This window comes from Curcuma longa, chromosome 7, assembly GCF_044706935.1.
Source record: "Curcuma longa cultivar G26 ecotype Majalengka, Jawa Barat chromosome 7, ITB_CL_G26_1.1, whole genome shotgun sequence".
In the NCBI taxonomy this organism is placed as follows: Eukaryota; Viridiplantae; Streptophyta; class Magnoliopsida; order Zingiberales; family Zingiberaceae; genus Curcuma; species Curcuma longa.
This window is the reverse complement of record NC_133867.1, coordinates 4101980-4124503: the sequence shown is the minus strand read 5'-3', so window position 1 is coordinate 4124503 and position 22524 is coordinate 4101980. Positions and strand designations below refer to the sequence as shown.

At 37.3% G+C, this 22524-nt stretch overlaps 1 protein-coding gene across 2 annotated transcripts; it reads right to left on the bottom strand.

The window, feature by feature from the left end:
• Window positions 1-866: 866 nt before the first annotated feature.
• LOC141831841 (uncharacterized) lies at window positions 867-8789 on the bottom strand. Of its 2 annotated transcripts, XM_074719246.1 has the most exons (12): window positions 8626-8788; window positions 8449-8551; window positions 8262-8349; window positions 5963-6112; window positions 5648-5779; window positions 4842-4992; window positions 4715-4753; window positions 4566-4640; window positions 3470-3529; window positions 3300-3364; window positions 1264-1354; window positions 867-1183 (listed from the first exon to the last, which is right to left on the bottom strand). In XM_074719246.1, exons 1-12 carry the CDS (start codon window positions 8719-8721, stop codon window positions 1142-1144), a joined length of 1092 nt encoding a protein of 363 aa, XP_074575347.1. In that variant the 5' UTR covers window positions 8722-8788; the 3' UTR covers window positions 867-1141. The 2 variants fall into 2 exon arrangements, with proteins under 2 accessions (XP_074575347.1, XP_074575348.1); XM_074719247.1 differs by lacking the exons at window positions 867-1183; window positions 1264-1354 and adding an exon at window positions 1526-1859 and having other exon boundaries at window positions 8626-8789.
• Window positions 8790-22524: the final 13735 nt, after the last annotated feature.

The window sequence follows — 22524 nt, the reverse complement described above, 5'->3', positions numbered from 1 at the left end:
TGACAAATGAGTTAGTAATATATCATCAAGGGGAACAATCTCTAATGATCTTTAACTACCTTACAGCTTAGCAGAACTGATTATTCTCATCTTTCGGCTGTAGGTACAAATGCGAGAAGATCTAGGGGACTAGACTTGAAAACCTAATAATCGATCTAGAGCTCGCACACTTTGTTGTCTTATAGTACGGAAGAGGATTGAGAAAGACCGAGACGGAGCTAAGTAGAGGGGTCGGGCTTGAGACCAAGATGGGACGACCAAGCTGATCGAGACCGAAAACGAGACTGAGAGATCGAGTCGATCGAGGTTGAGCACGAGATTGAGTGGCCGAGATGATCAAGCATGTGGCAGAGTGGTTGAGCTGATTGAGCATATGGGCGAGTGGATGAGTGACCGAGTCGTAGGGTCAAGTGGTCGAGTCGTATGACCAAGTGGCCGAAATGATCGAGCATATGGCCAAGTGGCCGAGCCGTATGGTCGAGTGTCTGGGAAAGGTAAGTGTGTAGTCACAGAGTTGAGCCGATCGAGGACTTTTTGGGGCCAAACCGAGTGAAACTGAGTTGGGCCAAATGTTATTATGATTGGACCAATCAAATGTGATTTGATCGTCGACGTATTGACTCGCCGATCGATTATTGACTCAATTTGCCACCTCATACTAATAAAGACCCGCCGTATCACTTGGTTTCCGACCAACTGTGTAGGCAAATACTTCTGCCGCCGGTGGCAATAAGGCACTAGGCACGGCCATAGCTGCTGCTTGCAAAAGCCATGGTAGAACCGAGAGCGTAAAATTAGAAACATAAACATTTTAAATTTTACATCATATTTCTATTCGACGATGTAAAATTATGATTCGTGGCAAGAAAAAACATTTCTATTTCTATTTCTATTTGATCAGTGAATCAGCTATCCATCGGAGAACTCGTCGAAGTTGACAAAATACAGTGGCCAACTATAGATTTTTGTCTAGGAGAAGAGCAAAACAGATTCCTGAGACTGCAGCTAATAACAATTGTGATATATATGAATTGTCCAATCGTAAATGCTGCTCAGAATTCCTTAATACAATATGATTCCATCCATTGCCGACTTTGTTGTCTAACAAATCCATGAACAATTGCCACGAAAAAGTTTACAATTACTCGTTCGACCTCCAGCCGTTTGTTCGAGTGAGCCGGATCTGCCAGGAGAACAAAGAAAAGATAATTGCACTGTTGGAAAGGCATTTTCATGCACAACGTAAGAACAACTTTTCATTACCTGAGCAAATGCATAGATTGCTCGAAGAATTCGAGCATAATCAGTGCCCAGCATTTGGATGGCAACGTCCGCCAGAAATGTCCCCCACATTCTGCAGAAGGAATCCAGTATTTCAATTATGTGTGATCAGGACAATAAAAACAGGAAGGGAGAAAATGTGCAAATACTCGAAGATGATGAAAGTGGCAGCATCTTTGATCCATAGTTCTCAGCTAGGGAAAATATTTACGAGAACTAAAAATAAAGCAATCAGAAAATCAATCTGCAAAAGGCAACTAGATTGAAAGAGATTTGGTTGCTCATGAACACAAATGTAACACTTTGCAAAGTGTTTGTGTTTGCCTAGTTCGCAATGATTGCAGCACCCAGCACAATCCAGGTTCTGCCACTTACTCTTTATCTCACCACAAGCTTTCAGTATTCTCTCAATTGCTCCACTCAGCCTGTTTCATCCTTCCATACTGCAGTGTTCCTTTGCGTTATCCTCATCTCTCTAGAATGAAGGAAAATAGTGTTCTTTTTGTCCACATCTCACTGCTGTTAGATCAAAAGTATCTACTATCTGGCCCTGAATCTCTCCATTTTTATGTTGCCAGCTATAGAATGGTACAGACAGTTGATGACAATGAGTTAATAGCTGCTTTAGTTTTCATGTTTTCGGTAATGTATGAAGAACATAAATCATGATAAATTTGGGTTGCAATTAACTACTACCAATGCATATAAAGATGGAACTTAATTTTGATATGCTGTTTGGTGCAATGAGATCAGATATTTAGCAGGCACCAAAAAACTGAGATAGAGGTATGTTCGCTAATATCTAGGAATCCAACCATATCTCTCTCTTTTAGTCATTCTTTTGTCTGGTTAATTTCCTCTCCCGCTCAAGATGGATAAGGGTGCAATATCGAACACTTTTCACCACATAACTGTCTGGATAATTGTCACAGACTGTTTCTCTATGTTATGGTAATCTCCTCATGCACCAAAAGAGCTTGAAAGTCTTGAATTCAAAGTTGACACAATTTACTTATTACATTCTGGTCGTACAGAAGTTATAGCACTGGCTATAGCATCAACCTCCAGACAAAGTTATATACAAGTAGCAACTTCTTCAAAATCACTTGGATACATAATGGCAAGCAAGGTAGAGAACAAAATACAAGAAAAATTCATTCTGAAACTTCTCCATATGTTTAAAAGTTCTGTGTCTAAGGAGAGGAAGAACCTGCAAATTTCACTTCATTGAGTTGGTCATGTAGATCATTCTAAAAGCATTAAGCTTTAAGTTAGGTCATATCTTTAGCCACTCAGATAGTTATGAACTGCATAGAGGCCATGTCAAATTGGTTGCAAGTCAAAGTGTCATTTCATCCTAAATAACGGCCTCAGCTATCAGCTCCAACCTAATGTAAATTTAGGAAAACATTGGTTCATAGAAACCATGTTCATGGCACCAAAAAAAAAAAAAAAAAAGACCATGCTCACAAGCTTAGTTCAATTCTTTATGTTGTACCATCTAGTACTTGAGGCTGCAACAAGAAACACACTTTTTTTTGGGATAATAACACTATCAAGCTAACTCAGAACTTTGCTGCAATCTAGACACAATAGGCATTGTGTTAATAAACTATATGAAGAAGCGTACAATAACAGTAACACATACATCTCAACAACTACATAGGCAGGATAGATAGGAGTTTTACCATTGACTATGTACCATGCACCCTACTGAAGCAATTGCTTTTATGATCTAAACCTACTGAGAGTAGTGAGTCACTTAATCCTAAAAATCCAATGCCTATGTTTGGAATCAATTTTTTTTTTTTAAACATAAACCTACTGAGCATGACACATGAAGAAAGTTTTAATTAAAATTATTACATTGAGAATGAGTTCATGTATTTAGTGTTTCTAAAGCTCAATGGAATGACACCTAGCAAACGTGATAGTTGCAAAATTAGGATGTCTCTGCAAAGAAAAGCATTGATCTTGAGTTTGTATTGCAAAAAATAAAAATAAAAATAAAAATTTACATTGGTCCTAGGAGCAACATTGCACTTCTAAGTCCAGCATATCTAGTTGCAGCACGAGCCAAACCCTGCCAAATAGGGGTAGAGCAACTCATTTTTTTATGGCTTCTAATTAACTAAAGGATCAATATATTCTAGCTTTCAAGTAGCCTGACAAGAAACTATGAGCTGACCTGTCTTGCAATTAGCTCAGCTGTTTTTGCCTCCAGCTTGATAGCTGCCAATTGTCCACCCTGACAATCTCAAAGAGAAAATATGTTTTGGAGGATAGAAGAATTAGCAATAATACAACTAAAAAGGTATATGTTAGTTATAATAAATCTGAAACTCATCTCCAATTTATATTTTCGGTAAAAATAAATAATAGTTCAAGACCCTCTTGTCATACATATTCCAGATCCAGACTTCTATATGCTAAGAGATACATGCACAAACTGTCAACCCATTTTTTGACGATTATGCATTTGAGATTCCGTGCTTCATCGGAAATGGTCAACTTCATACTAACAAATATGCTTTTGTTTTCCTTCATTCCTTGATAACAACAGGTTAAATGTTATTGATAGATTTCTATATTGTTTTGCCATCTTTAACATTAGCTTGTATAGCAGACTGGCATGGCCAACCTCTTTCTTTACTCAACATTTAATATTCTGACAAATAAATATACATGTGTGAATGTTTCAAAATTCTTCCACAACACTTTCCTACCACCTATACCTTTCACAGTGACCTTGGGTGCAAACAATGTATTTGTTTCAAGTGTCTTCCAGCTTGCCTTCTTCTCATGTATGAAACCATTTCTTCTCTCCCTGGTCATATGCACTCTCCTTTTTATGTGTCATTTTATAAACCAAAAATAATTTTCTCCATTCATGTAGAGCACAAAGGTACAGGTGTCCCTGTGAGAATCGCCCTTCTTTGCATTCATGCATAAGAAGAATTTTCTCCCCAGACTTGAATAAAATTTTGAGTTTGAATAGTTCAGGATTCAGCTGCCCTTGGACAAGAGAAAATGAACTCAATCTGCACAGATGAGGCTCATACTGAAACTGAACTATCTAATGACGTGATCTGCATTTGCACTCACTTGAAAAAAATGGAATCCACGACTGATGTACCACACTGACCAACATGTACCACCTTCCATGCAGTAATCCAATAGAAGAAATGCAAGCATAATGAAAATTTATCAATCATCAAATATTCAGTATGAAGTAATGACTAAAGAATATAAAGACAACTACAAGCTCCTGAGAAAGTGTGCACCTTCATAATTATTTCATGCTTTATCTCGTAGTTAGCAGCTTCCAATAGCAGCTTACCAGAAAATTTCCTAGCCAACTACGCCAAAATTGAAAAAAGAGACTCACAAATTGAGAGAGAAATGGAAATTATCATAAAGACTGAAAGCATACCAACTGAAATATCCTTGCCATAGTAAACATTCCACATCCCTAACAGAATATGAGAGATCCAACCATGTCAGGACATAACACAACATAAATCATGTAATAAAAAAGAAAGTTTTTGACAAAAATTAACCTTCACAAAAACATTCTGAAGCTCTTTTGCTCCACCTTTTAATGCTCCAAGAGCAAGAACCTTCCATTTACTTATTCCAACTTCAAGACTTCCATGATTACTTGGGAGTTTTCTGTCGAGTGATGGAAATGAAACAGGATCCATCTCTTCACTGAAATCGGCAAGAAAACCAACAGAAGGCCCATGTTACAACTAGCTTTTGCATATAACCACTATGCTGAACAGTAAGAAAGGCACTGTAAAATAGATACTTGCATATCACAATTCACAAGGAATTTAATTCCATATAGGATATGATAGACTTAAAACTAATTGTAACATATCCTGACATGAGTCAAGTCTTAACATTTAATATAAGAATATAAGAGAATTAAAATATGTTGAATGATAAAGATTAAGTTGACAACACAAATCTCTGTTAGTCACAAAAGTAACAAGCATTTAAAATGGGAATAGGCAAGATAACGGTGAAAATTTGTGGTAAAACAGCTTTATAAAATAGTTGAATTGGTCTTACTTTAATCCACCATAGGCATAATTGACATGAGGGTCAACTGCTTGAATCAACAACCACAGAATCACCTAACACAGTTTTCATACCTCAAGCACTCCGATCTAGGGTCAAAGTTTGGAGACATTTATCTGTAACATCTTAAGAGGCCCATGGCACTTTTAAGCCAAATAAGGCTCTTAGTATAATCTAGATATATGACATAAATGGTTTCATAGGAGTTGTTCATTTTACAAAAATAAGCATACAAATTTAAGATGTTATGAGAACTCCAAGAAGATATTATAAGAAGTACCTTGAGTATTCACTTAGTAAATGGAGAAAAATTTCTACTTCAAGGTCTTCTGTTGACAATTTACTTGAGCAACGAACTCCAAGTTTTCTTTTCACATTAAGCAAGATATTCTTGTAGGAAGGTCTCCAACCTCTTGCAAGATAGCAACACAAACAATAATGAATGAACAAAATTTCTATGTTGCAGACAGTAACAAATCCAGGCTTCTATGAATTAGACTAGATCGGATTAATCATAGAATATATACCCATACCATAAACTGTTTCAACATGCAAAATAACAGGAGTATGACATAGATTCTTACACATTTCTAACCTTAAAGTTGAGCGTGCATCTGCTGCAAGGTACAAGAACCGTGACTCTAGGTGCTCTATAAAATCTTCACGTTCTTCAATATATTCATCATCCATAGTAAAACTAAATTCTTGTTTTCTTGTTATAGATTTTAATAGGGGACTAAAGAAGCTGCAACAAATAAATCATGATGTCAGTCAAAGTATAATACCTGATCAGAGATAGATTAAACAAACTGTAACTAAAACATCTGAAACAGTACATATTGTAACCCTTCATACAATGCTAAGATGGATGCGTGGGGTTACTTGAAGAATAAAATTTAGAGAAAAAATAAAAATAAATACTATTATCTAGTATTTGGTAACAATTAAATGTAACTCCAATACATGATATAATGGACAGCATAAGATAAAAAAGAGAGAGACAATCAATATTACTTCTTCATTTCTTTGATTCCAAAGCTTGATGGAGCACCAAACCAAGGGGTTTTTCAGCCAATCGCCCTCAAATAGCTGCTGGTTAAACTAACCTCTGTTGGCCCTTAGGCTTCATTCTTGATTTTGTGGGTAGTTGATTGTTTATGTGTGTTTCTGGGGCTAGTCAGCTAGTGGGCTGGATTAGTGGGTAGCTTGTGAATGGTATTCGTTGATGAGATGATACTTTTTCCAAGGTTGAGCCTGAAGAGGTTACTTTTTTGAGCATCTTCCTTGTCATATTCTCTGTCTTCAACTATTTGAGGATCAAATGCAACATATACTCATTTTCCTACTTCGGTCACAGTTTAGTAAAGGTGAAGAGAGCAAGTCTGATCAATTGCCAAATCACTTAAGTCCTTTTTTCTCTCCCTCATGGAATTTGACCACCTACTATTTGGTTTGTCCACCTAGGATAGTCAGAGTGCTATTGATTTCAGTAGAAATTCCATATATCATTTGAGGACAATGCATATTGATATGAGGTACTACTAGACCAGACAAGTGATTAGAGAACAAAAGTTGATGAGAGCAGTGTTGATATGTTGATGAAGCCGCTCAAAGAGATATGGGATCTCATCAGGATGGCAAGGAGACGCTGATGGTATGACGACCCCTGTCTCCCTTAGCCGGACAGGCAGATTTGTAATGGCCATGCCCCCATGTCTTGGCACATGAGGGAGGTTGATGCTCAATCATGTGAAGTCCACATATTGTCATTTGAGCTTTTTGCGAGCAGTACAAACTTGCATATTGGGGTTGCTATTGGAGGTAGAAGACACACAAAAGACTAGGGTTTTTGTGTCGAGGATTTTTGACTGAAAATTTTTAAGAAGGTGAACAATAATTTAAAGGATTTTTCAGGGTTTTTGACATTGTTTTCTCCAACGAACGTACCAGAGTTCTCAGTGATTCAGTGGTCTGTGAGGAGATCACTGAGAGCATGTACAGTAGTCAGAGATTAGGAAGAATGGTCCTAAGATTTAGTTTCATGTCCAAAATTGAAGGCAATAAGTGGGGCACTAGATTGATGTATTCTTGTTTGATTCCAATCTTATAGCCTAGCTTGTATTTTACATCTTATGAAGAAAATCTATTTGTGTGTTCTCCTATTTTTACTAGTGGATTTTTTCTCTTTCTATGATTATCTGTCCTCTTCAAGGGATTTTTCCAAACATTTCTGCTTTTAGTTCTATTTTAGTGCTGTGATATTTTTGCCACTAACTGCACAGAGCATCATTAGTTCCATCAAGACTAGTAGAGGCATTCCACAATCGACAAAATCTGTATCAAGGGTCTCACAGGCTAGTTAGTGATTCTCTAAGCATAAAAATATATCTAAGAATACCAAAGTTCAGAGTGAATTAAATATATATTAAAAATCCAAGGCTTATTGAATTTAACTAGACATAGTATAATAAATGCCCTGTTTCTCAAATCTTCATAAGTATGTGCTAGCATTATGCTATTGATTACTAGTTTGGCAAAAGAAACAAGAAAGCAGGAACAGGGAAGGATGTACTTAGGACAACTCAATGAACAATCTCAATTTCAGACAGCAAATCAAGAAAGTAAAACACTAACTTGAGAAGCATTGCTATAGTTTAATTTAGATGTTTGCATTAAAATTAAAAAGCTGAAACAATACGTTAGATCAAATAGATCCTAATTCTTTCCTGTCAAGCTAAACACTAAACACATGGTTAGGATTTCAGACAAATTTGTAAATTTTCACACGTAAAATTTAGTGTAATAGGAAGTAAGATGACAAATTTCAAGCATTATGAATAAGCTCCAATTTACATTTAAAATCTAGCGGGAGAAAGAACTAGCAAGAACCTAACCTCGGACCAAATAGAATATGTTCCAGCTCAACTAGTTCAGCATCCGTAGCGAGTTCAAACACCAATCTCAGTTCCGGGTCAAACGTCTCTGCCAAATTCAAAAATGCAAAAGTCTAAGTTCCCGCAAGATCAATTGCACGCCGAAAAAGATAAAAACACAAAATATTTAGGAAAAAACGAAACCTACCTGCTCCTCGAGCGGGGGCCAAGGCGTTGGCAGGAGGCAGAAGGAGACGGACTCTTGGATCACGAGGGGGTGGAAAGAGACCAATTTTCCTGCTACTCCCGAGCTGGTGGTAATGATTTCATTCCCATAAGACCAAGAGTGGGGTGAAGATATGAAAGAGGAGATGAAACAACGAACCCAGAGAGAAGCAAGATCTCCTCTGTGAATCGAGGCCATCCTGGGTGCTGCAGTGAGAGAGGAGGAGCAGAGAAGTTGAGCGGCGACGGCCGCCATGGGTCTCCGGCGGCTTCGGCCCTTTTGCCTCAGCGAGGAAGCGACGAGGCAGCGAGCCAAGCGATGCGAGGGCGAGACGGGCCACAAACCCACCAGGCGATGTGGCCACGTGTCAGTGTGTTTTTTTTTCTTTTCATTTTTTAATCTGGATAATTTCCTAAAAGGTTCGTTATTTTTAATTTCATGAATATTAAAAGAATGATAATAATTTTTAAAATTTGAACATAAGATTATAATTAGTGATGAGATATTACAAAATTAAAAATACTTATTGTTCCGGTCAAATACCATTGATTGTCAAGTCACCAGTCAATGAATTATCTAACACGAATGATCTCTGGGTTGAGCCAAAGGATCGGACCTGAGTCCAACCTAAAGTGCGCTTAAAAGAAGAGGTTAGACTGGGGTCTCGGAGTCTCTACAGGCCACTCCGACACTTAAATTAGGGTTCCGGTGAGAATGGTGTAAAATGAGAGAGAGAAAACAAGTAATAGTAGCAAGGTTTCAGGGATTGAACCTCGAATATGATGATAAGCTGGTCCTTTTATAACCTGCACTGGGTTTCCCCCACACATGGTAGGGTGACACCCTCCTTCTTGCCCGCAGCCACTTGCTAAGGGAAGAAATTCCTTCTGATCCTCCTCCCATTTTGACTGTATATGTAGGAAAAGGATGCCTCAAGGGAACCAAGTCTGACACCTATGCATTTCCCTTGGCTCTATGCGTAGAAGAGGAGATATTGGAGGAGACCATGTCTAACAATCTGATACATTCTCTGTCCGGACGTGTAAAATAAAGGGTATCAGAGGGGATCAAATTTACAGTACCTACGAATACATTCTTCTTTGAGCAATTGTGTGTCATGCTAGCGCTCCAGGGGCCTAAGGTGAGGGCCCGCGATAAAATGGATCGAGGTAGAGTGACTGAGAACATATATTTGAGATGACCAAGAAGAGGCGGGCTGAGACAAAGTTTGCCGAGACAAGGTTGGTCGAACAAAGCTGGTCGAACGGAGTTGACGGAGATGAGGTCTGCCGAAATGAGGAGTTGACCAAGACGAGGTTGGCTGAGATAAGGTCGACTGAGAGGTTGACCAATACGGAAGATTGGGCCCATGCAACGCTCCTACTATGGTTTGAGCTTGAGGTGCATGTTATTCCAACATGATAGAGTTGGGATCATGTTGACTGATCTTACCACCTCAACCTATATTTTGACCACTATAGGACTCTTTACTTCTCTTCTAACGAGAGCCACATCATCTATATTCCCTGCATATTATAATTTATATCTCTTACCTTTATTAAATTTAATGTGATTTTTCAACTACAAATAATATTTTTAAAGTAATATTAAATTTATATTTTATACTACCATTCACCACTTCTAGATTCAGTAAACTCTTGAAATTAGACTAAATTCATTATTTGCATGAAAATTATCTATGCCCATTTTGTGGAGGAGGAGAAACCGAGAAGTCAACATTTCACAAAGTCAACTACCACTCAAACAATCTTCCTCAGTGTGAACGCACATGGTGGACTTATTTCTACAGAGCCGAGAAAAACTTTTATTTCGATCCCTGTAAATAATTGTTTTTATTTCAAAATTCCCCTTAGACATTTTGGAATCGTCAATTTACTATGCAAATCGGTCTTTGAAATTTGCCAACAAGTCGATGTAAATATCAGCTTGCGACCATTTTGTAAAATCAATTTATGCTCGTGAAGCTAAGAACATGATTATCGATCGAATAGGTTTGTAAAATTTGATCACGATATGGTTTTAAAATCAAGTTACGACCATTTTATCCACCATCATGCCAAATTTCAACAGGATAAGCTAAGCTAATTTTAATAGTAATAATAAAGAGACATTTTGACAAAAAAAATGAAAATTTGATAATTTTAAAACTCTAGAGGGGCATTTAAAAAAAAACCATTCGTGAAAGGGGCGTTTTTCTTTGCAAAATTTATAATTTTTTTATTTAATTTATCGTTAAAACCTTCGGTCTAATTTAATTAAATGGGAAAAATGGATATATATTTAAACTTTAGGTAAAGTATTTTAATAATAAAACGAAAAGCTTAAATATAATTTAATATTAATAAGAATTTAAAAGCATTTTAATAATCAGAGTCATTTTGAAAATCTCCAATATTTTAACAACGTTATTAATTTTTCTTTTTTTTTCCTCCAAATTTTCTCAATCCATCATACAACTTCTTCCCCATGGCAATGAGCTGATGCTGATAGATGGATAACCCTAACCCACAAGGAAGAAGAAAACGCCTACTTCATGTCTAAAAAAAAATATATTGATGTTTAAATAATAATATTTTCTATTATACCTCAAAAAAAAAAGCCACTAATAATCCAAACTATGGAACGCGTATTGCTTCCTAGAAATTATCCACAAACGCGCTATTTACCTACTTCTGGAAGATCACTGCCACTTTTAAATTGCCCATTAATCTTGAGCAAAATCTGAATCTCTGCAGAGGCACGAGAGAGAAATTCAAGACATGAGCAACAGAAGCAACAAGGTTCAAAGGCGGGGCCAGATCAAGAAGAGAGTGTTCAGAGACGCCATCTCCTTCCTCAGTCTGCTGCTGCAACTTATCAAAAACCTCTGGTACAGCAACAGCAGCAGCAGTAGCATGCAGCAGCAGTACCAGTGACCAGTACTGATGGATGATGGAGGATTAAAAAGATCATCTGGAGATTCATTGAAGGTGAACTTAAATGAGTGCTAGCTATACATGGCACTCAGTGTCTTCTTTTATTCTTTTGTTGGATACGGTTAGCTATCGTTTACTGTAAAACTGTACAATTATGTCAAGTTCTATATATTGATCTTAAGTGGTTTGCTCAAAGCTTTTTTTATGCATGGCTGTGATGTGAAAACTTGCAGGTAGCAGCTAGAGGTCCTTGTAAGAGTTTTAAGAGATCTAAGAGCTAGCTTTAAGGCCAAAAGAGAATCAGAAAAAAGACGATTTTAATTTCGATGTTTCAGTTTTCGATATTTCGAATTTAATAAGTTTCTCGATAAACTACACAGTTCAGCAAAAACGACGTGTGGGTCCATTTTTTTAAATTTTTTTTCAGAAAAATAAACATCTCCTTATATATAAACTACACAGTCAGGGAACTGATGTTTGAATTATAAAAAAAAAAATTCTTAAAGATATTTTTTAAAAAAACGAAAGTATATGTTAAGGTCTTCTCTCGAAAAAAAAAAAAAAAAACCCAACTGTTCTCTTGGTCATTGGACAAATTTTTTTAAGTTTTTTGAGGTATATATTCATTGAAATAAATCGAAGCATTAAAAAACTAGGATCGATTATGAACGAAGATACCTGACGTTGACCCTAACTGTCACTTCTATTTATTATATTGTTAAATTAATCAGTTTTTTTTTAAGGTTTTCTATTTCTTTTTCTTCTCCATGGAAAACTTTGATTGGACTTCATGCACTTAACACCATAAGAAAATCGGACTTCATAGATAAAAAAAAAAAAATCGATCTCCGAAAACGTCTGACTCTAGAGAATATTCGAGATGAAATATTCCGTCTCCCAAAATTAATTTTGAGATAGAAATATTCATCTTTAATTTTAAAAATAAATTAAAAAGTAATTTATATTTTTTAAATTTAATAAAATAAAATTAATTTTAATACATATTCTATCTCTAATCTCTAATTACATAACAAATATAATTTTAATCTATCTATAAATTCGTTTACAATTCTATAAATCCATATAATACGGTTATAATACGATAAGAAGAGGAAATACATAGCAGAGTCAAATCAACAGTCAAACTGGTGTAAATCAACAACTTTAGTACTTGCTATTTTAGCCTATGGTCGTAATACTTGGCTATCTCACGTCAAATACATACCTTTGCATATCCTACCTATCGACTTGGCATCTTCGATGAATGGGCATCTTCAGGTTGGCGTCTTCAGGTGGGCGAAGATAGGAAAGGCTAAGATAGCTAGTGCTAAGATAGACGAATATAGGCTAAGATCAGATTCTATATAGGGTACGTATATATATATGTTAATGTCAATGAAAACTGCGAATAATAATTAAACTGTAGGTGACTAATATAGCGTATGTCAACGAGATCTGCGTATAATAATACAATAGATGATAATATAGCATATGTAAGTCGACGAAATCTATGGATAATAATTAAACTATAGATGACCAATATAGCGTATGTCAACAAGATCTGTGTATAATAATACAACAGATGATAATATAGTGTATGTAAGTCGATGAAATTTACGGATAATAATTAAACTGTAGATGACCAATATACGTATGTAAAGTCGACGATGGCAGTAAATCGCAGAAGTTAAAATAGCGTATGTAAAATCAACGGTTGCAGAAATTTAAAATAGCGTATGTAATATCAACGGTGGCAGTAAATTGCAAAAGTTAAAATAGCGAATGCAAAGTCAAAGTTGGCACTTAGCCTCCTTATGTTGAGACTCAATGAAGGTCCAATAGTCAATCTCGATCTCATCAACTCGTTTGGAGATATTTTGGTCACTTCTTCATCAACTCGGCCACCCCAACTCCAGAGAACAGAGCCTCCTCGACTCCTTCATCGATTCAATCGTCCCGACTCCAGAGGACACAGCCTCTTCGACTCTTTCAACGATTCAACCACCTCGACTCCAGAGGACACAATCTCCTTGACTCCTTCGTCGACTCGGCCACCATATCACTCTAGAGGACAAAGCCTCCTCCACTCTTTTATCGACTCGGCTACAACGATTTCAAAGGACATAGTCTCCTCAACTTCTTCATCGACTCAATCATCACAACTCCAAAGGACACATCTTCTGTTGGGTTGCAAGGGTGCAAACATAGTCTCACATCTAAAACACATGAAAAAAATTATGGGTTAAAAAGGATGAAAGATATCTCCATTGGAATGAGGCTTTTGGATTGAGCCCAAGAACAAAATCATGAGGGCTTAGGTCCAAAGTAGATAATATCATGCCATTGTGGAGATATTTTGATTCCATCAGTTTTAACAATTGGTCTCAGAGTGAAGCCGCTCTTCACCAGACTAACCGCCAGAAGAGTTATGATCCAGATCTAACCATGTGGGTTGAACCTTAAACAAAGGAAGTGGGTGCTCCCGTGTCTGAATCAAGAAGACCAGACACCAGGCAGAAAGTCCTAGTTACAACTAGGCAGGAAGTCCTAGTAGGTCGGATGAACCGAGGGGCAGGAAGTCCTAGTAGGTCAGGTGGATCGAGGGTAGAAAGTCCTAGTTGCGACTATGAATGATCGAACACTTGACATACGGATGAAGTCTTGGCAAGTTAAAAGTGATCGAATATTATGTAATAACGAAGTCTCGATAGATCAAGGTTGATCGGATGTTGGATAACAAAAAATTCTAGTAGCTTGAGATCAATTGAATACTAGGCTAGATAAGAATTTAGCCTTAAAAAGACTAAAATAGATGTAGCAATTGATTGTCAAGAAGTAGTAATCGATTGGCAGGTACAGTAATCAACTACCAACTCAATTGGTTAATGTTTACTAATCGATTGTTAAGGTAAAATTGAGTAGTTAAACTGTAGGTTAACAGTAACAGTCGAATTCACAAAGCATTAATTGATTGTTGAAGTCAACTACAATCGATTGTTAGTGTTTACTAATCGATTGTTAAGGTAAAATTGAGTAGTTAAACTGTAGGTCAGAGTAACAGTCGAATTCACAAAGCATTAATTGATTGTTGAAGTCTAGCAATTGATTGCGATTTTCAACCCGAAAGTAACTCTATAAGAGGCAATCCAAAGCGACAAAGAAACTGATACAGAAAAATAGAGGAGAAAAGGAACGATTAAGGGAAAAACCAGCTTATGATTGATACCAAAAATAAGCCTATAAATAGGCTTTTACAATAGACCATCTCAACGTGAACAATTAAAATAAAAGACTCGGTTACCTAAAAACCCGGACAAACCAAAAAACAAGAATACAAATTATCTAAATCTTTAATACCCTCCCTTAAACTGAAGTCGACAGAAATCAATTTAAGAGAAAACAACAGCAACACGTGAATAAACTCCAAGTAGACCACGTAACCTCACAAATGTAGCTAACTTGAGAGGCTTGGTCTGTATATCTGCAACTTGATCTTCACTTCGGCAATAAACCAGTCTGATTGTTCCATCATTGCTGAGATCTCTTAAAAAATAATACTTCACATCGATATGTTTGCTTCTGCCGTGTAGCACAGGATTTTTAGAGAGTTTGATTGCTGAACTGTTATCACAAAAAATTGTAGTTGCTTCAACTTGTTTGAACTGAAGCTCTTCAAGAATTTTTCTCAACCAGATAGCTTGACAAGCACAAGCAGTTGCAGCAATAAATTCAGCTTCTGTAGTTGACAAGGAGACAATTGGTTGCTTCTTGGAAGACCATGATACAGCCCCTGTGCCCAACATAAATACATAGCCTGAAGTGCTCTTTCTATCATCTTGATCTCCTGCATAATCACTATCAGTAAACCCAAACAACTCTGATTTTTCACCCTTCTTGTAGAATAATCCAAAATCTTTAGTTCCTTGTAAGTAGCGAAGGATTCTCTTAGCAGCTAACAAATGTATTTCTGTTAGATTTTCCATGTATCTACTTATTAAACTCACAGGATACATTATTTCTGGCCTTGTTGCAGTTAAATACATCAAGCTGCCAACAATTTGCTTATAAATTGTACTGTCCACCTTCTTCCCTTCATGATCCTTGTTTAGCTTCAAGCCGAACTCAGTTGGAGTGCTTACAGGATTGCAATCCTTCATTTGAAACCTGTTCAAAATTTCTTGCACATACTTCTTTTGAGAAATAAAGATTCCATTAGTTGATTGCACTACTTCCATGCCAAGGAAGTAATGCATCATTCCAAGATCAGACATTTCAAATTCAACCATCATAGATTTCTTGAATTCCTGAAACAAGATATCATCAGTTCCAGTAAATATGAGATCGTCTACATATAAGCAGACAATGAGCAATTTTCCCTTATCTCCAACTTTAATAAAGAGTGTATGTTCATATGGACATTTGTGAAAGCCTTCTTTGAAGAAATATGACTCAATGCGACTATACCAAGCTCGTGGGGCTTGTTTTAATCCATAGAGAGCTTTCTTTAATTTATATACTTTATGCTCATTTCCGATCTTAATATAACCAAGAGGTTGTTCTACAAATACATATTTCTCCAAGTTTCCATGCAAGAATGTTGATTTGACATCTAGTTGGTAAATAGGCCACGAGTTCTGTGCCGCCAATGCAACCACCAATCTGATTGTGTCATGTCTTGCAACAGGAACAAAAACTTCTGTATAATCAATTCCATACTCTTGCTTATATCCCTTAGCTACTAGACGCGCCTTATACTTGTCAACTTCACTATTTTCTTTTATCTTTGTTTTGAAGACCCACTTTACACCAATGGTTTTGTGTCCTTTCGGAAGATCAATCAGCTCCCAAGTATCATTTCTTTCAATGGCTTCAATTTCATCATCCATCGCCTTACGCCATTTTGCATCTTTGACGGCACTTTCAAAGATTGTAGGATCACAATATGAAAATAAAGCAAAATGTGTAAGAGGATCATCACCTTGATCAATTTCAGTCACCTCATAATTAGACATCCATGATGGTCTTCTTCGAACACGTTGTGGCCTTTGCGATTCTACTTCCATTGAACTTTGATCTGTTATAGGAGTATTTTGAGAGACTTCCTCATGTTGCTTATCCTCCATAGGTTGTTGTACTTTCTCATCATCATCAAGATCTACTGGGATTTGTTACTTATCCTTCATAGATTGTTGTACTTTCTCATCATCATCAAGATCTGCTGGGATAATTCTTTTAACACCATTTTAATTCCATGGCCAATTGTCTTTTTCATCAAAAATAATATCACGACTTATAATGATTTTTTTAGTGCAATGATTATATAATCTATAAGCTTTTGATGTATTACTTATACCAAGAAAAATACATTTTTCACCTTTGTTGTCTAACTTCTTTATCCTTTCATCTGGAATATGAGCATAAGCAATACATCTGAAAATCCGAAAATGATCAACCATTGGTTTTCTTCCACTCCAAGCTTCCTCTGGTGTCATATTTTGAACAGATAATGTGGGACTTCTATTCAATATATGGATACTCCAATTAAGTGCTTCTGGCCAAAAATTTTTAGGAATACCACTTGTCGTCAGAAGGCTTCGCACCATATTCATAATAGCGCGGTTCTTCCTTTCACATATACCATTCTGTTGGGGTGTGTAAGCAGCTGTAAGTTGTCTTCTGATTCCATGATTCTCATAAAAATTTACAAATTCATGTGAGTTATATTCTCCACCACGATCTGTACGCAGAACTTTAATCGAATTGCTAATTTCTTTCTCGACAAGTACTTTATAATTTTTGAAAGCAGTAAAGGCTTTGATGTAACGCCCGCCCTTACGTGGGCCCTTGACGGACGCTACAGTTCTACTATTCATTTCATTACATTCATTCAACTATCATATACGAACAACTAAAACTAAACTTTGCAGCGGAAACATTAACACTAATTACAACAGAGTTCATATATGATAACAGAATAATAAAACTAAAACTAACCTAGGTTGCATGGCAATTCTAGATTACAAAGTTCTAAACATGATAATTAAATTACTAACATAATATTTAAGACATTTAACATGCATATATAAAATAAAGTGCATGGCCGAGGCTTGGTCAAGTCACCACCACACACATCTTCACCGCCCTGTCCTGCTGCCTCCCATTTGTTCAGTACCTGTTAACTGGATCTGCAATATAAGGAAGGTATCTATAAGCATAAAGCTTAGTAAGTTCCTTTCCTACTCACAAAATCCATCGTACATAAAACATAACCTTAAAGCATACAAGCATGTCAACATTTCCTAAACAGGCATAAATCAGTCATTTGACATTTACATCATATACATGAACATAGAAATCATTTTGCCTTTTTGAAAAATATTATCTTAATAGATAAACATAATCATCATCATCTTTGGGGATCCCTGGCTTGTACCCATTCATTTCTTTTGCGCGCATACATACCAAGTAGTACGAGGTAGCTAATCCCGACTACACGGTTACTAGGTCTTCTCAGATGTCCTTCAACCTAGGGGCAACTTTTGGAGCCCATCCCTTGGATCCCTTTCGGGTTCCGGTACAAGCCATTCATTTAAAGTAAAATACTTTTTATACTTTTCCTTTTTCCATCATAACATGAATGTTCCATAACATCTTTCTTTCATTCATAGTGAACATTCATGTCATACATTACATGAATTCGTCATAAGGTGATTCATAAATCATATGCTTAATCACATTTAAACCTTAATTTAGGTTTGGTTGCACTTTCTTCATAAGATTTAGCTTTATTAACCTTAAACTGACCAAACCAGAGGACCTATGTCCCTATCATCGATCAGAAGATCAATTGATAGTTTTAAATCGATCCAAGGGTCGATTCTGTTAAAATCTTTTCATCACAGTGGCCTCTGTAATCGATCAACCGATCGATTACAGGGGCCTAATCGATCAGAAGATCGATTTCCTCATTAACGCGTCCACAGTAGGCTTGGTAATCGATCAACCGATCGATTACAGCCTCGTAATCGATCAGCCGATCGATTACGGCCTCTTAATCGATCGGGTGATCGATTAAGAGTCGCGATTTCATTCCTCGTTAAAGCGTGTAATCGATCGGGCGATCGATTACACCCTCTGGTAATCGACCAACGAGTCGATTACCAGGGTTTCTGCTCTCGGTTTCTCGGTTTCTAAGTTCTGTTCAACCATTTATTTTCTCTAACCCTAGAACATGGTTATTTCTAACAACGAGTCATCATGAATACAGATCATTGGTAACTAGTGTTTACACTCTAAACATGCTTTAACCCTTTTAACGAAGAATCTATAAACCAAGCATAATTTATCTACAGCAGTAACATTTTTAAACGAAGAACAGCATGATTTGTCTACAGCAGTAACCTTTTAAACCGAAAAACATCTTAACATGGCATGATTTCCAGGAAAACTATCATCGTAACCATAAACATAGCATGATTTACCTATAGAAAACTATCAGCGTAACCATTATATTGCAGGCGAGGGGATACTTACCTAGTTCTCGAGTTCCTACGGTTTATACCAATCGACAAGGCCTCTCCTTTCTTCCTTCCTTGCAACGGGGACCTTCGGCACCTTCGGACAGGGAAGAGAACAGAATGCCTTCGGCGGCCAAAGAAGAAGAGAACAGAGACGAAGGAAAAGCTATTCTGGGCGAGGGGAAGGGTTTATAAAGAGAAAAGAGTCGGCAGTTACGAACCCATCTTCCCACGTCCTAGACCCACTACTGCCTCTCCGTTTGTTTCAAATGAAAATCCATAACCCTTTAGCTTTAACAAGCATTGCCCTCATTCCTTTAACAAGAATACACTACTATCTCATATGGTTAACTTGGCTTGCTACATATTGGAGGTCCAAGGGTCAATCCCTGGCACCTCCACATTTCTTTTCTTTTTCTCTTTTCTTTTTATAGCAAAGCCTTCATAATTTAACCCATTAAAGAAACATTTTAGGCCATTCCTTTTTGCCTAAATATTTATTCCTTCTTATCATAAATAATTCTATCATATACATAAATATCCAGAAATTATCGAAGGAAATTTCGGGTATTACAAGATATCTTTTGCAGTATCCTTGCAGAGAATGGTTTCCAAGATTGAGCGATCTATAGCTTGGAAGAGATAATTCTTTGCTTTAAGATCTTTCAATTGCTTTTCTGTTAGCGCAGCATCTTCTTTTGATTTTGCTGCTCCAGAAATCACGACCGTTCAATATTCTTTGGACCTTAAGAAATTTTCCATGAGCATGCTCCAATGGTCATAGTGACCATCAAAGCGTGGAATTGCAGGTTGCACAAAATTACTTTCGGATGCCATTGAAGGAGATAATTCTGATACCTGGCACCGGCGTTGCGATTCCTTGCGTCTACTTGCTGGCGATCGCCTCCGAGCTCTGATTCGCGATGCTGAAGGAAAAAAAACAACCCGGATGTTTCCGCAGGGGAGCAAGAATCTGCAGTGTTAGCACTCTCGTTCTGAGATGCCTGGTAGAACTGCACCCCGTCGCAGCAGGGGAGCAGTACGTCGGTGGTGAAAAAAAATGTTTTTGATTCCGCACAAGGGGATGCTGAAGAGATTGCTTCTCAGATCAGCAAATCAATTCTGTAATGTTAGCAATGCTTGTAGTTGGAACAAGAGGAAGTAGGTGTTGTGCCTCTTTGCCGACGCGTGATAGTTTGCTTCGATCCGATCGGTCTGCAGATCCTGCAGTGGCGGCAGCGGCAAATAGGAGTCGGACACCGAGTCGTGCGTGTTGATGGCGGAGACCTGCGACTGCTGGACGAGAGAAGCGGCGCCGCCTGGCCAAGGCAGAGCCAACCGCGAGGAGGTCTGGGGCAAACCCTAGTGCGATGGTCACCGGTGCTCGGTTGCGAGATGGAGAACTCGAGAAGGCTGTGTGGGAGGAGAAATCCGGGGCTGGTGCAGGAGCTGTCGAAGGATCTCGTAACTCTTTGATACCACTGATACAAAAAAACAGAGGAGAAAAGGAACGATTAAGGGAAAAATCAGCTTATGATTGATACCAAAAATAAGTCTATAAATAGGCTTTTACAATAGACCATCTCAACGTGAACAATTAAAATAAAAGACTCGGTTACCTAAAAACCCGGACAAACCAAAAAATAAGACAAATTATCTAAATCTTTAACAGAAACATTCAAAATAAATATTTATTTAAAATTGTTACTTTTATTTGTATTTATATTTTTGCTTTGTTTTTGTGTTGTTTCGTAAGAAATAAGTTGTAAGAGGTTTATCTGCATGCCTCCGGAAGATATATATCTGAGGATAAATATAGTGGTGATAAACCGTTAGAATTAGGTCTTGGAGTAGCCACCTTAAAAGGCGATGAATCAAATAAAATATTGGTATTATACAGTGGCGCCGATTTATATTGTGCTTGTATATTTCTGTTATTATGTAATTTATTTCTGCTATGTGTTAATCTTTTGTAAACAAGCAAACAATTAAAATGAAACGATCAAATTTATTCATCTTTCCCTAACTCGCACGGGTCTTAATAATTTTCTCAATCCATTATACTACTTCTTCCACCTAGCAATGAGCATGCTGATAGATGGATAAACCACAAGGAAGAAGTAAACGCCTTATTTTAGATTAAATGAGCTATCTTAAAGGTATTGATTTATAATAATACAGATTAAATTTAATTACTAAAATTTAAAAATCATGAGTAATATAAGATGCACCAAGCAAATGATTAACAATATATATATATATATATACCAATTTTCTCTGCTGCGCGACGGTTTCCTACGCCACCCGTACGTGACATCCCGACCCCCAGTCACTGTTCCCACCGCCGCGTCGCCGTCCGGCCACTGCCAGCCACCGGATCGGACCCGATCGACGGCCAACTCACCGGCGCACCGGCCGGCACCGGATTCCGACCGAATTGTAGTCGGAATCCGGCCGAATTCGGCCGGAAACCGTCGCCAGTGGCACGCGACCACTGTTGGTCAAATCACGGCCGATTTTCGACCAAATCGCGGCCGAAAACCGATCAAGAAAGGACCGCCGGCCGCCGGCCGAGGATATATATATATATATATATCCTTTTCAAACATTAAAAAGAAGGGGGGAAAATTCTATTATAGCTCATAAAAAGCCCTAATCGATTTATTCCATACTATGTAACGCGTATTGCTTCCAAGCAATATCCACAAACGCGCTATTTTACCTGCTTCTGGAGGGTCGCTGCCACTTTTAAATTGCCTATTAACCTTGAGCAAAACCAAACAACACGATCCACAATCTCTGCAGAGGCACAAGAGAGAAATTGAAGACATGAGCAACAGAAGCAACAAGGTTCAAAGGCGTGGCCAGATCAAGAAGAGAGTGTTCAGAGACGCCATCTCCTTCCTCAGTCTGCTTCTGCAACTTGTCAAAAACCTCTGGTACAGCAACAGCACAAGTAGCAGTAGCAGTACCAGCGACCAGTGATTCATTGAAGGTGAAAATTAAATGAGTGCTAGCAAACTATACATGCCACTCACTGTCTTCTTTGATTCTTTTGTTGGATACGGTTAGCTATCGTTTACTGTAAATCTGTACAATTATGTCAAGTTCTATATATTGATCTTAAGTGGTTTGCATAAAGCTTTTTTTTATGCATGGCTGTGATGTGAAGTTGCAGGTAGCAGCTAGAGGTCCTTGTAAGAGTTTTAAGAGATCTAAGAGCTAGCTTTAAGGCCAAAAGAGAATCAGGAAAAAAGAGGATTTTAATTTCGATGTTTCAGTTTTCGATATTTCGAATTTAATAAGTTTCTTGATAAACTACACAGTTCAGCAAAAACGACGTGTGGGTCCATTTCTTTTTATTTTTTTTTCTTCAGAAAAATAGACATCTCCATCAAACTTATATATAATCAAGAACAATTGGTCTATCGAAAAAACTGAATATTTATATTATATAAAAACAACAACTCTTACAGATGTTTTTGTTAAAAAAGGAAAGTATATGTTAAGATCTTCTCTCTCTCTCTGAGAAAAAAAAACTTAACTGTTCTAGTATTTTGAGCTATATATATATATATATATTCATTGAAATAAATGGAAGGATT